The sequence below is a fragment of the Protomyctophum parallelum genome (assembly GCF_964188405.1).
Source record: "Protomyctophum parallelum genome assembly, chromosome: 9".
In the NCBI taxonomy this organism is placed as follows: domain Eukaryota; kingdom Metazoa; phylum Chordata; class Actinopteri; order Myctophiformes; family Myctophidae; genus Protomyctophum; species Protomyctophum parallelum.
The window spans coordinates 7,295,809-7,309,314 of record NC_139706.1 but is presented as its reverse complement, the minus strand read 5'-3'; the positions used below and the strand labels follow the sequence as shown (position 1 = coordinate 7,309,314).

The window sequence follows — 13,506 nt, the reverse complement described above, 5'->3', positions numbered from 1 at the left end:
GCATGTGGTCAATCAGTGGATGTGTTGTCAGTGCATGTGGTCAATCAGTGGATGTGTTGTCAGTGGATGTGTTGTCAGTGCATGTGTTGTCAGTGCATGTGGTCAATCAGTGGATGTGTTGTCAGTGGATGTGTTGTCAGTGGATGTGTTGTCAGTGCATGTGGTCAATCAGTGGATGTGTTGTCAGTGCATGTGGTCAATCAGTGGATGTGTTGTCAGTGCATGTGGTCAATCAGTGGATGTGTTGTCAGTGCATGTGGTCAATCAGTGGATGTGTTGTCAGTGCATGTGGTCAATCAGTGGATGTGTTGTCAGTGCATGTGGTCAATCAGTGGATGTGTTGTCAGTGCATGTGGTCAGTCAGTGGATGTGTTGTCGGTGGATGTGTTGTCAGTGGATGTGTTGTCAGTGCATGTGGTCAATCAGTGGATGTGTTGTCAGTGCATGTGTTGTCAGGTAAATGGTGCATTTATATAGCGCCTTTATCCAAGGCGCTTTACAGAGATTGTGCATTACATTCACCCATTCATACACCGATGGCAGCGAAAACCATGCAAGGCACCAACTAGCACATCAGGAGCAATTAGGGGTTCAGTGTCTTGCTCAAGGACACTTCGACAGTAACTCTGGGGGAGCCTGGGTTCGAACTGGCAACCTTACGGTTACCATCCAGGCACTCTACCCCTGAGCCACCACCGCCCCCGTCAGTGCATGTGGTCAGTCAGTGCATGTGTTGTCAGTGCATGTGTTGTCAGTGCATGTGGTCAGTCAGTGCATGTGTTGTCAGTGCATGTGGTCAGTCAGTGCATGTGTTGTCAGTGCATGTGGTCAGTCAGTGCATGTGTTGTCAGTGCATGTGGTCAGTCAGTGCATGTGTTAAGTCAGTGCATGTGTTGTCAGTGGATGTGTTGTCAGTGCATGTGGTCAGTCAGTGATGTGTTGTCAGTGCATGTGGTCAGTCAGTGCATCTGGTCAGTCAGTGCATGTGTTGTCAGTGCATGTGGTCAGTCAGTGCATGTGTTAAGTCAGTGCATGTGTTAAGTCAGTGGATGTGTTAAGTCAGTGGATGTGTTAAGTCAGTGCATGTGGTCAGTCAGTGCATGTGGTAAGTCAGTGCATGTGTTAAGTCAGTGCATGTGTTAAGTCAGTGCATGTGTTAAGTCAGTGCATGTGTTAAGTCAGTGCATGTGTTAAGTCAGTGCATGTGTTGTCAGTGCATGTGGTCAGTCAGTGCATGTGTTAAGTCAGTGCATGTGTTGTCAGTGGATGTGTTGTCAGTGCATGTGGTCAGTCAGTGATGTGTTGTCAGTGCATGTGGTCAGTCAGTGCATCTGGTCAGTCAGTGCATGTGTTGTCAGTGCATGTGGTCAGTCAGTGCATGTGTTAAGTCAGTGCATGTGTTAAGTCAGTGGATGTGTTAAGTCAGTGGATGTGTTAAGTCAGTGCATGTGGTCAGTCAGTGCATGTGGTAAGTCAGTGCATGTGTTAAGTCAGTGCATGTGTTAAGTCAGTGCATGTGTTAAGTCAGTGCATGTGTTAAGTCAGTGCATGTGTTAAGTCAGTGCATGTGTTAAGTCAGTGCATGTGGTACAGATGCACTAACCTTGGTCTGTAGCAGTTCCTCCTGGGTCTTCAGCTCTTTGGCTTTCAGCTCCAACTGACCTGCCAGCTCCTCAAGCTCCGCCCCCTGCATGGAGATAGTCAACACGTAGGATGGCTTAGCGCTAGCATCTTATGATCGCAGTTAGCAACGTCAACACGTAGGATGGCTTAGCGCTAGCATCTTATGATCACAGTTAGCAACGTCAACACGTAGGATGGCTTAGCGCTAGCATCTTATGATCACAGTTAGCAACGTCAACACGTAGGATGGCTTAGCGCTAGCCTCTTATGATCACAGTTAGCAACGTCAACACGTAGGATGGCTTAGCGCTAGCATCTTATGATCGCAGTTAGCAACGTCAACACGTAGGATGGCTTAGCGCTAGCCTCTTATGATCGCAGTTAGCACCGTCAACACGTAGGATGGCTTAGCGCTAGCCTCTTATGATCGCAGTTAGCACCATCAACACGTAGGATGGCTTAGCGCTAGCATCTTATGATCACAGTTAGCAACGTCAACACGTAGGATGGCTTAGCGCTAGCATCTTATGATCACAGTTAGCAACGTCAACACGTAGGATGGCTTAGCGCTAGCATCTTATGATCGCAGTTAGCAAAGTCAACACGTAGGATGGCTTAGCACTAGCCTCTTATGATCGCAGTTAGCACCATCAACACGTAGGGTGGCTTAGCGTTAGCGTTGTCCAGCGTTGTCCAGGGTGTTTTAGAGAAGGGAGAAGAGTCTGGGGCGCGTGGAGCGTTGTCCAGGGTGTTTTAGAGAAGGGAGAAGAGTCTGGGACGTGTGGAGCGTCGTCCAGGGTGTTTTAGAGAAGGGAGAAGAGTCTGGGACGTGTGGATCGTCGTCCAGGGTGTTTTAGAGAAGGGAGAAGAGTCTGGGACGTGTGGAGCGTTGTCCAGGGTGTTTTAGGGAAGGGAGAAGAGTCTGGGACGTGTGGAGCGTTGTCCAGGGTGTTTTAGGGAAGGGAGAAGAGTCTGGGACGTGTGGAGCGTTGTCCAGGGTGTTTTAGGGAAGGCTCGGACGTGGTAAACTAATCTAACGGGGTGTTAAGGGCCTTGACGGTATGGGGGTGCCAAGCCGTTTGTTACCTTGTAGTCCCGCGTTTTGCTCTGGTTGTCGGCAGTAACCGGAAGAGAATGAAAGGAACAGAAAAGATGGCAGAGATGTGAACAAAATCGATGAACTCGAATGGGGTGAAACTGTTGGGACCACCTTTGTACAACCGCCCAGGCAACCACTATGGCTAATAATCTTATTACTGGCATTTGTCCAGTCCAGGTCCTTTCTGACGGGGAGCGAGTGACGCAGGCTCCGTCGCTTGGATCAGCGACAGGTCTACTCATGAGGGGCTCATGTGCTTCTGGTGTGTGTGTGTGTGTGTGTGTGCGTGCTCACCTTGCGTGTGTGTGTTAGCTGTGCCTCTCGTGTCAGGGCGTCCAGCCGAAGTTGCAGTCTCTCCAGGTGTGAGGTGTGTGAGCTCTGGAGACGATCTCTGTCCTCCTGCAATGAGGACGCCAAGCACTCCCTCTCAGCCGTCTCCTGCTCGCTCGCACGCACGCACGCACAGGTTACTCTTTTATTCCTTTTTTTTAATGGGCAAATTGGCATCATGACAAAGGGGTAAAAATAGAAGTACCTCATCCAGGTGCGTCTCTCTGATGAGGCAGAGCGCCCTCCTGTGGTCGTCTCTCAGCTGTTCCAGCTTCCTGTCGTGGTCTCGCTGCACTTCCTCTCGAACCTCCAGCAGCACGTCTGTCAGCTGACACCGTCACATGGTCACATGTTTTAGTGTTCTCCGTTCCCATTGGACGTTAGATTGAAGGAGATGAAAATGCAGGCATACTGTACATGCAAGCATGTGTGTGTGCGCGCGTGGATTTAGTTTTTTTACGGGATCATAAGACACCAAAAACATACATAAACATTATCACATTCACTTCCTGAACACAGAAACTACCGTAATTTCCGGACTATAAGCCGCACCTGAATATAAGCCGCACCAGCCAAATTTAGGGAAAATCCCATATACAAGCCGCACCGGACTATAAGCCGCACCGGACTATAAGCTACGTTAGCTCAGAGCCTGAGATGGCTCTGCGTTAGCTGTAAAAATCCATAGATTAGCCGCACCGTTGTATAAGCCGCAGGGTTCAAATCATGGGTAAAAAGCCGCAGCTTATAGTCCGGAAATTACGGGTACAAAAAACCCCCCACATTTGGTTAAACTTAATACCACCAAAACAGAACTGAAAATACATCACAACATATGATGTGTCCCACGCTTTCTCTACGTATTCTTCAAGTGTGAATAATTATCTTATGTTTGATAATCCAAACCAGTCTCTCTGCGTCGCCGAACCATATCAGATCCAGGTTCACACACCATACAAAGGGAAGTACAGTAGAGGTGTCTGTGTGTGTGTGTGTGTGTGTGTGTGTGTGTGTGTGTGTGTGTGTGTGTGTGCACTCACCTCTCTCTGGTACTCTATCAGGTGATGTTCAGGTCGTGAACTCTTCAACTCACTCTTCAGGTCAACGCTTCTGACCTTTACACACACACACACACAAACACACACACACACGATTGTTTGGACCCTGACTACACGGCTACTTAAAGGTATATTCAGTGATTTCACTTAATTCAAATATCACTTATTTTTTTGTTTTGTTGTGATAATCCTCCCTACTATAGAGTGTGCTGGCCATATAAGGAGTTCCTCCCTGTCCCCAGTTAACCCCTGGGGGTCAAAAAACCTTAGGTTTCGTTTTTGACTCTCTATCCTGATTGGACGAAAGGCTGGGTCCCACAGCCAAAAACGAAACCTAAGGTTTTTTGAGTGAAATCACTGAATATACCTTTTTTTTTTTTTTTTTTAGATATTTTTTTGCGGCTTACGCCTTTTATTGATTTTTTAAGGGACAGACAGTAGGCTGACAGGAAACGGGAGAGAGATGGGGGGATGACATGCGGTAAAGGCCGTGTCGGGTCCGGGAGTCGAACCCGCGGCACACCGCGACTGGATCACCAGTCCGGTGCCCAGACCGTTACGCTACGGCCTGGGCACTGAATATACCTTTAAATGAATTAAAAAAGTAACAACAGAAATTATTTGATTGATATTAAAAATGATTTTCACTGCTTATGCGGTAACGAAAGTATTTCCATTAAATTGTGTCAGGGGCGTCCGGTGCAACGCGGTTGCCTCGGAAATATGAATCAACATTGTGTTACTGCGTGGTCGATTTCTCAGCTCAAATCTTTTCTGAATGAATGAATGAATGCATTTTATTTATATAGCACCTTTCCAAACATATAGTTACACAGTGCTTTAAGCATAAGCATTCCTGAGAGCAATGTATAGAGGTGCAAATGACATTGTCTTTGTTTACATGGCTGCCACGTTGGAAAACAGCACAAATCAGGCAACATAGACAGTCTTTGATTAGTCATCATTTAACCCGATTTAAAAGTGTGTTCCGTTCAATATTCTATGGCAGTTGATTATAGCTTGTTTTCTCCAAAAACGCTGTCTGGGAACAGAAAGCAGAGAATCATGTACCGAATGTTTGTGAAATCCTAGAACATTAGAACGAACTGGCTTGGATTATTATTATTTAGAGACGTCATTTGGTGTTTCCAGTGTTTACGATAAAGGGCGCTCTTCCGCAATCTGTGAGTTAATCTACACTACAGCGTCCGGATCAAAGGACAACCTCAAATGTAAATATAAGATAAAAACAAAACCAAGCCGGTTTAGTACGATAGGATTTCACCCCCGAAACACCCCTGCCAATAACCAAAGAACGGAACATCGGGGGGGGGGGGGGGGGGTGTCACCTCCTGTTTGTCCCTCCTCTCTCCCTGTAGTCTCCTCCTCTCCGATTGGACCTCCTGCTCCGGCTCCGCCCTCAGAATCTCAGAGTCCCGCCTCCTCTGGACCTCCAGCCTATCGCGTTCCTCCGCTCGCTCAGAGTCCCGCCTCCTCTGGGCCTCTAGCCTATCGCGTTCATCCACTCGCGCCGCTTCCATGGTGGCGCGCAGCTCCCTGAGCGACGCCTCGCTCTCCTCCCTGTGGACGCACGCACACGCACACACACACACACACACACACACACACACACACACACACACACACACACACACACACACACACACACACACACACACACACACACACACACACACACACACACACACACACACACACACACACACACACACACACCGTCATCTGTCGGCTGGCTTAACTCTCTCAACTTCAAGTATGTTTATGCAAGTGTTGGAGAGTCCCATGTGTCACTGGACTCTACTCTCTCTGTGTTTGCGTGCGTGCGTGCGTGAATGCTCTGGTTAAATAACGATGCTACCGTGTATAAAATGCATTATCTACCAATTATCCATTATCCAATTATGGTCCATTATCCAATTATCCATTATCTTGCGCTGTCGCGCAAGAAACATCTATCTCCAACTGTGTGTTTGTTCTTCTCGTCAATCAAAGCCCTGAGGACGTGCCATTTGAGACAGTCGGCAAGACGGTGGATTGTCAGCAAATGTACATTGACAGTGAGAAAGGAGGACATTGGCAAAGGTGTTGGTGTATGTAAGTGATATTCAGATTTAGTTTTTCATTTTTTCTTTACAATGAAAAGAAGTGTGGACAAGTGATACTTGTCTTCAGTAACAAAAGAGAAGAATTAGCAAGAAGGCTATAGACGGTGAAAAGAACCGTATATTGAGGAAAACTAGTATTTCCAGAAAGAATGCAGGAAAATGCAGGTGCAAAATGCGGCTACACTGGCAACAACAAAAAAAGCACTCACGAGCACATAACCCCTTTTAGCTGCACTGCACTGGCTCCCTGTCACTTTTAGGATAGATTTTAAGATCATTGTATTAACTTATAAATCCCTGCACGTCCCCATGGCCCCTTTATATTTATCAGAACTCTTCTTAGACCCCTATACACCCCACAAGGGCACTGAGGTCAGCTGACAAACTGCTCTTGAAGTTTCACAGAACAAACCTAAGGAGTATAGGGAGGGGCTGCTGCTCCTATAGGCTCTGGAACATTCTGACCTGAGATCAGATTCTAAAAATGTCTTCTACATCCTGACAGTTTTCTGAAAAAGCTATGTTTCTATGTCAGTGGTTCATCGATTTTTCAAAAATAGCGATACAAGCTCGTAGCGCGCCACCAAGTGGCGCGCTATGAGCTTGTATAGATCTGCTATTTTTCAATAGCTAAAGCATAACATAGTGCTAACACCAAAAGGGGTTCCCGCCCAAAATGGGTTAAAAAATATATCAAATCTGTTGGGTCTTTTAAACACTTCTAAAAACAGACTTTTATTCTTTACCATGACCATATAGACCATGTGACAGAGACCATGTGACAACCATATAGACCATGTGACCATAGACCATGTAATGCATCGTGGAAAAAGTAGTAAGTAGTACTCAAATGTTTTTACTGAAGTAAAAGTATCCATACTGCAATGTAGAAATACTCTATCACAACTTTCGTAGTCGTCTGGTATTCAAAAAGTATTGGTGTCAAAATGTACGTAAAGTAGAAAGTTCACTCATTACGCAGTTTCACAAGTTTTCGAATGTGTATATACAATGTATACAAGATCTTTGAAGATGGCAGATCTACAAGCTCACAATGGGTCGCATCGTGACACATTGTTAGTTTGTAGATCTGCTATTTTTTCAAAATATCTAAATGTATCTAGGGCATTAATGTAGGCCATGTTTGGCCTACATTAATGTTAATGTAGTGGACACGCTCGCATGCATGCACACGTGCACACACACACACACGTGACCTTGAAAATGTCCTATATACACTAAAAGGAACGGTCCATTCACTCCGTTTTGGACCAATCACAGCGCTGCAAAGGCAAAGCGTTGTCGTGGCAACATGTAAAGTGTGGCCCTTGGCCCTGGAGGTGTCACGGACAGGCTGTTGTCATCAAACCCTGTACACTCAAGACACGGTGGGCACACACACACACACACACACACACACACACACACACACACACACACACACACACACACACACACACACACACACACACACACACACACACACACACACACACACACACACACACACACACACACACACACACACTCTGTAGAGCCTGCAGGCAGATCACACGCCCAAGGCCAGGTCAACGACACACTGCCAAGGTACAACTGTATACAACTGGTGTGTGTGTGTGTGCGTGCATGCGTGCGTGTGTGTTCACATTCCTCCCTAACACTGAGCATTTTACTGTTGAAGAGGTGCAGGGTGTTTTATATGGCTTCCCTAACGGTGAAGCCAGCGGTCATACAGTAGATGGTGTGACATATGAGACCCTTAAACCGCCTATACTATACATGTATCCAACCTCAGTGTGCGCGCGCGTATATCATGTGTGCTGCATGCGTGGATGTATATCTAACCTCAGCATGCATGTGTGTGTGTGTGTGTGCGTGCGCATATATCTGACCTCAGCGTGCACGTCTGTCTCTGGGCGTCTCTCTGGGCGGTGTCTCTCAGCTCCTGCAGTCTCCTCTCCGCCTCCTGCTCCAGCCTGTCCTCCTCCTCCGTCCTCTGGCTCTGAAGACTCTGACGCAGCGACCTGCATCATCATTTACACCCAGAAGAGAGAGAGAGAGAGCTTAGTGGAAGTTAAAGCACGGCCCGCCAAAACAGTTTAACCCGTTTCTGACCCGAGATCAGATTCATGCGAGGTTTCCACTGGACACACACTGGTCTGATGAACCCATTCTGACCCGAGATCAGATTCCAAAAATGTCAGTCGTTCTTCGATTTTTCAAAAATAGCAGACCTACAAGCTCGTAGCGCGCCACTCGGTGGCGCGCTATGAGCTTGTAGATCTGCTATTTTTCAATAGCTAAAGCATAACATGATGCCAACACCAAAATGGGTGCCCAGTCAGAACGGGTTAAGGACCCCAGATGGAGACCTCCGTCCTGTTAATTAGTATGCCCTGATGCCCAAGACGGAGATTGATAACAAGACAGAGATTAATTATATCAAAACCGTTCGCATCGCTCCACAGCCTAGGAGCGCCTGTTGCGCAATCCTCGATGTTGCACAACAGTGGGACGTCATTGAAAATGTCCCCCCCCCCCGTTTAGCCGACTAGACCGAAAATCTTAAAACGTTAATAACTCGCGATCTAAATCATCCCGTCTAATTCTAAGAAAAGATTATATGTTAGACGGCCCACCGCTGTCCAGTCGCGGTAGATTTAATCATACCTCCCGTTGTTGTCGATCTCCGTTAAGAGTGTTTTGGCTACATTTAGTTGCTACACCCACAATCGGAATAACATCCGGTCCGTCGGTAAAAGTGCTCCGCTGCTATAAATCACTGGGCACATTTATTTATCCCATTCTGACCTGAGATCAGATTCATACGAGGTTTCCACTGGACACACACTGGTCTGATTAACCCATTCTGACCTGAGATCAGATTCTAAAAATGTCAGTCGATTTTTCAAAAATAGCAGACCTACAAGCTCGTAGCGCGTAGACGGAACATTAGAACAAACGTATGCACTCTGCGTTTTTCCACACCAATGACAGACACACACCTGAGTCGCTCCTCACTCTCCTCCCTAAGCCTCGTCTCCTCCTCCTCCTCCGCTCTCCTCAGCTCCTCGCTCAGGAGACACATCCTCTTCTTCCTCCTCTCCTCCTTCTCCTCCTCCTCCTCTCTCTCCCTCCTCTGTCGTTCACTCTCCTCTCTCCTCCTCCTCCTCCTCTTCTCCTCTCCTTCCTTCCTTCTCCTCTCATCCTCCTCCTCCTCTTCCTCCCGGTCTCTACTCCGACTCGGCGGCTCCTGGAAGGGCTTCATGGGGGTGGGATATAAAAGAAATATAGCAGGCAGAAACACTGCAATACTGTACATGCTGCGTGAGCAACCTGATAATAGTTCAGCAATGATAGTAATCACTGCTATAGTATAGAAAGCAGTGGTTCTCAAACTTTTTTAACCCGTGACCCAAAACAGAAATTAGACATTGTCCCGGGAAAATAGCCACATTTACAAGCTCAGCTTGTAAAAACGGATATTTTCACTACTTCTTACATATTTGTTCTAATTCATGGAATTTCTTATTATGGATTTTTCTTTTGTTTCTTCATAAATTTAAATACTAATAATTCAAAACAAAATGCAGTAAACCAAAAATGAAGGGACCCATACAAATGTGTGGGTGACTCGCACATGCAGGGTCCCGACCCCCTATTGGCCGTGGGGCTTAATGTCCCATTGGCCGTGGGGCTTAGTGTCCCATTGGCCGTGGGGCTTAGTGTCCCATTGGCCGTGGGGCTTAGTGTCCCATTGGCAGAAGGGTGAAATCAGCCATCAGCGGCTTCTACCAGAAATATCCCATTGGCCGTATAGGGCTAGTCTCCCATTGGCTTAGAGGTCAAGACGCCAGCAAATCATAAAGATCTCGCCACTGCATCGCTACTAGACCATGTGACAGCTCTGCAGGCTGATAAAGCTTGTTGTCAAACCGTGCCAGGGGCCTTGTGTACCTTCTGGACCCGCGACAAGGGGCCCTCGGAGGAGCCTTCCAGCCGCAGGGGCCCCTGGCCCTGGCCGCGGGGCCCCCGGGACGTCTCGGGCCTCTGCAGGGCCAGGGAGGCGCTGAGGCCCTCGGCCTTGGGTCGCACGCCCACCTCTCTTTCTGAGTGGGAGGGGCTGCTGCAGAGGGAGGGGGAGGGGGAGGGGCTCGACTGGTGTAGGAGAAGCCTGTCCACCACCTTGGGCGCTGTTGGGCGGTCGAGCCTCACGTGCATGCGCCTGGAGAGAGAGAGACAGACAGAGCGTGGGAGTGGTTTCCATTAGGGATGGAATGATAATCAAGATTTCAATTCATGGTGAAATTCTCCTCAGTCATACGCTAGAGGACACTTTTGCTTTTGTTGAGCTACAAATTCACCATTTGTCAACCATCTGATTGATCCCTGGCTTGTTCCGCCCTGGTTCCACCTTGCTGAATTTGCAAAACAAGTAAGACGCCTAAATGGGAGGTTAAGTGAATCGTCCCAACCCTACTGACCTCTCAGCAGCCTCAGCCCTCCTCTTCCGCTCCTCCTCCTCCTCCTCCTCCTGCTCCTCCTTCTTGGTGGCCTCCTTCTCCTTCTCCTCCTCTTCCTCTTGCTCCTCCTCCTCTTCCTCCTCCTCCAGAGGGCTGACAGCAGGAGACAGCTCCTTCAGGAGGTCCAGGACATTCTTCTCAGACCTCCTGGAGAGCACGCCAGACTGCAGAACAATGCACACCACAGCAGTTTGTGAATACGTTGCACTACAAATGCAGGAATGAAGCACTTGCCCTAGACCTCGATGACCTTACAGGCGTATGCAAAGGCTCAACTTGTAGTATTTTATGTAGACATAGCACTCTTAGCGTACGTATGATCGCTGACCCAGTCCTGGGTCAGAGAGGTGAATGTTGACCCAGCCCTGGGTCAGAGAGGTGAATGTTGACCCAGCCCTGGGCCAGAGAGGTGAATGTTGACCCAGCCCTGGGTCAGAGAGGTGAATGTTGACCCAGCCCTGGGTCAGAGAGGTGAATGTTGACCCAGCCCTGGGTCAGAGAGGTGAATGTTGACCCAGCCCTGGGTCAGAGAGGTGAATGTTGACCCAGCCCTGGGCCAGAGAGGTGAATGTTGACCCAGCCCTGGGTCAGAGAGGTGAATGTTGACCCAGCCCTGGGCCAGAGAGGTGAATGTTGACCCAGCCCTGGGTCAGAGAGGTGAATGTTGACCCAGCCCTGGGTCAGAGAGGTGAATGTTGACCCAGCCCTGGGTCAGAGAGGTGAATGTTGACCCAGCCCTGGGTCAGAGAGGTGAATGTTGACCCAGCCCTGGGTCAGAGAGGTGAATGTTGACCCAGCCCTGGGTCAGAGAGGTGAACGTTGACCCAGCCCTGGGTCAGAGAGGTGAATGTTGACCCAGCCCTGGGCCAGAGAGGTGAACGTTGACCCAGCCCTGGGTCAGAGAGGTGAATGTTGACCCAGCCCTGGGTCAGAGAGGTGAATGTTGACCCAGCCCTGGGTCAGAGAGGTGAATGTTGACCCAGCCCTGGGTCAGAGAGGTGAATGTTGACCCAGCCCTGGGTCAGAGAGGTGAATGTTGACCCAGCCCTGGGTCAGAGAGGTGAACATTGACCCAGCCCTGGGTCAGAGAGGTGAATGTTGACCCAGCCCTGGGCCAGAGAGGTGAACGTTGACCCGATCTTGTGCACTGAATATGTCAGCTGGGGTGATACATCATGCCTTAGGAATGACCGTGAATGACCAGTGTGTCTTTTTTTTGGTTTTGTATTGTGCAGCTCTGGTCCTCGTCTCTGGTCCTCGTCTCCAAGACAAATTTCTCCCCAGAGACCAAATACGTTAGCCTTGGAACATCCAACATTCTATCTGCAATGAGAGTAGGGCCCGACCAATATGGATTTTTGTGACCGATAACTGATTTTAGAGAGGGGATAATCACCCGAAAACCGATATGCAACCAATTAGTGATTTAGTTTTTTAGCTGGAATGAAAATGGGCCTGTTTCTGTGTGGACTGTGCAAAGAATTTTAATCAATTATAATGTAAAGGTACAGCGACAGTAGTGCATACAGCTGAGATATCAGTCAGGCACTAATTGAGAGCAGACATTTCCTCTATTCTCAAGGCAGAACTTCAACAATGTGTATAACCAAGTTGCACTGGTTTCAATCTATCTATCTATCTATCTATGTCAACATGTCTGGACGAGGTAACTACACCTCAAAAGCCGAAATTCCAATACCCCAAAATCTCAGCCACTCGCTCACTCCAGCATGGCGGTGTTACGGTCAAATTGGTGACCATCTTGTGGACTTCACAGTTCACACATAACGTACACGGAGAGGTCTTTAAATGCGTGGCCTAAATAGCGCTAGGCTGAACTAAGAGCTAATGAACAAACCGCAATGATTTACTGTACGTTCGGACACTGACGTTATGCGATTGTCTACACGAGTGTCACATATTTCAGCAGGTCCACCATGCTGGAGTGACCAAGTGTGAGTGAGCGAGATTTTGGGGTATTGGAAATGTAGCTATAAACTACCGCGGGGTAGTAAACTCTATAAACTACCGCGGGGTAGTAAACTCTATAAACTACCGCGGGGTAGTAAACTCTATAAACTACCGCGGGGTAGTAAACTCTATAAACTACCGCGGGGTAGTAAACTCTATAAACTACCACGGGAGGAACGTGAAGACTTCACAGACGTACTGTACCTTCACATCCTCTATGGAAGACAGCAACGCCTCCATGTGCTCACTGGCCTCGCAATCCTGCACAGACGCACGAGAAAACATTCATTATTATACAGTATATTACACAGTGACTAACTTTTAATAATTCGTAATACGTATAACGCTAACTTTACTTCTTATCACACGTTCAGTGGCAGGGGAGCAACAACACTGATGTGCATGAACGCTGGTCACAAACACAGCATAGCAGACAGTCTGCAGCTAGTTGCGCTGGTCGTTATGAAGCATGACTGCACTACGTCACACACAGAGCAGACAGTCTGCAGCCAGCTGCGCTGGTCGTTATGAAGCATGACTGCACTATGTCACACACAGAGCAGACAGTCTGCAGCCAGCTGCGCTGGTCGTTATGAAGCATGACTGCACTATGTCACATACAGAGCAGACAGTGTGCAACTACCCTTTTTCACTGACGAAAACTAAAACGAAATGAAAACTAAGCTATGATGACTAAAACTAAATATATTGACAATTGCCAATAAACACTAGAAGAGATCCAGTATACGTAATTTGACACTTTTCAGCAAGTGTAA

At 47.9% G+C, this 13,506-nt stretch overlaps 1 protein-coding gene across 1 annotated transcript in view; it reads right to left on the bottom strand.

Moving 5' to 3' along the window:
- The window catches only part of cep164 (centrosomal protein 164), a gene marked incomplete at its 3' end in the record, with an annotated part of 35,011 nt that overhangs the window by 12,168 nt on the left and 9,337 nt on the right, over nucleotides 1-13,506 (bottom strand). The window contains exons 9-18 of the mRNA XM_083772776.1: nucleotides 12,935-12,991; nucleotides 10,721-10,923; nucleotides 10,194-10,461; nucleotides 9,242-9,498; nucleotides 8,129-8,260; nucleotides 5,460-5,691; nucleotides 4,093-4,167; nucleotides 3,258-3,380; nucleotides 3,017-3,160; nucleotides 1,604-1,687 (exon numbers count right to left, since the gene is read on the bottom strand). Of these exons, the coding sequence (XP_083628902.1) occupies nucleotides 1,604-1,687; nucleotides 3,017-3,160; nucleotides 3,258-3,380; nucleotides 4,093-4,167; nucleotides 5,460-5,691; nucleotides 8,129-8,260; nucleotides 9,242-9,498; nucleotides 10,194-10,461; nucleotides 10,721-10,923; nucleotides 12,935-12,991 (1,575 nt within the window). The remainder of the gene's footprint in view (nucleotides 1-1,603; nucleotides 1,688-3,016; nucleotides 3,161-3,257; nucleotides 3,381-4,092; nucleotides 4,168-5,459; nucleotides 5,692-8,128; nucleotides 8,261-9,241; nucleotides 9,499-10,193; nucleotides 10,462-10,720; nucleotides 10,924-12,934; nucleotides 12,992-13,506) is intronic.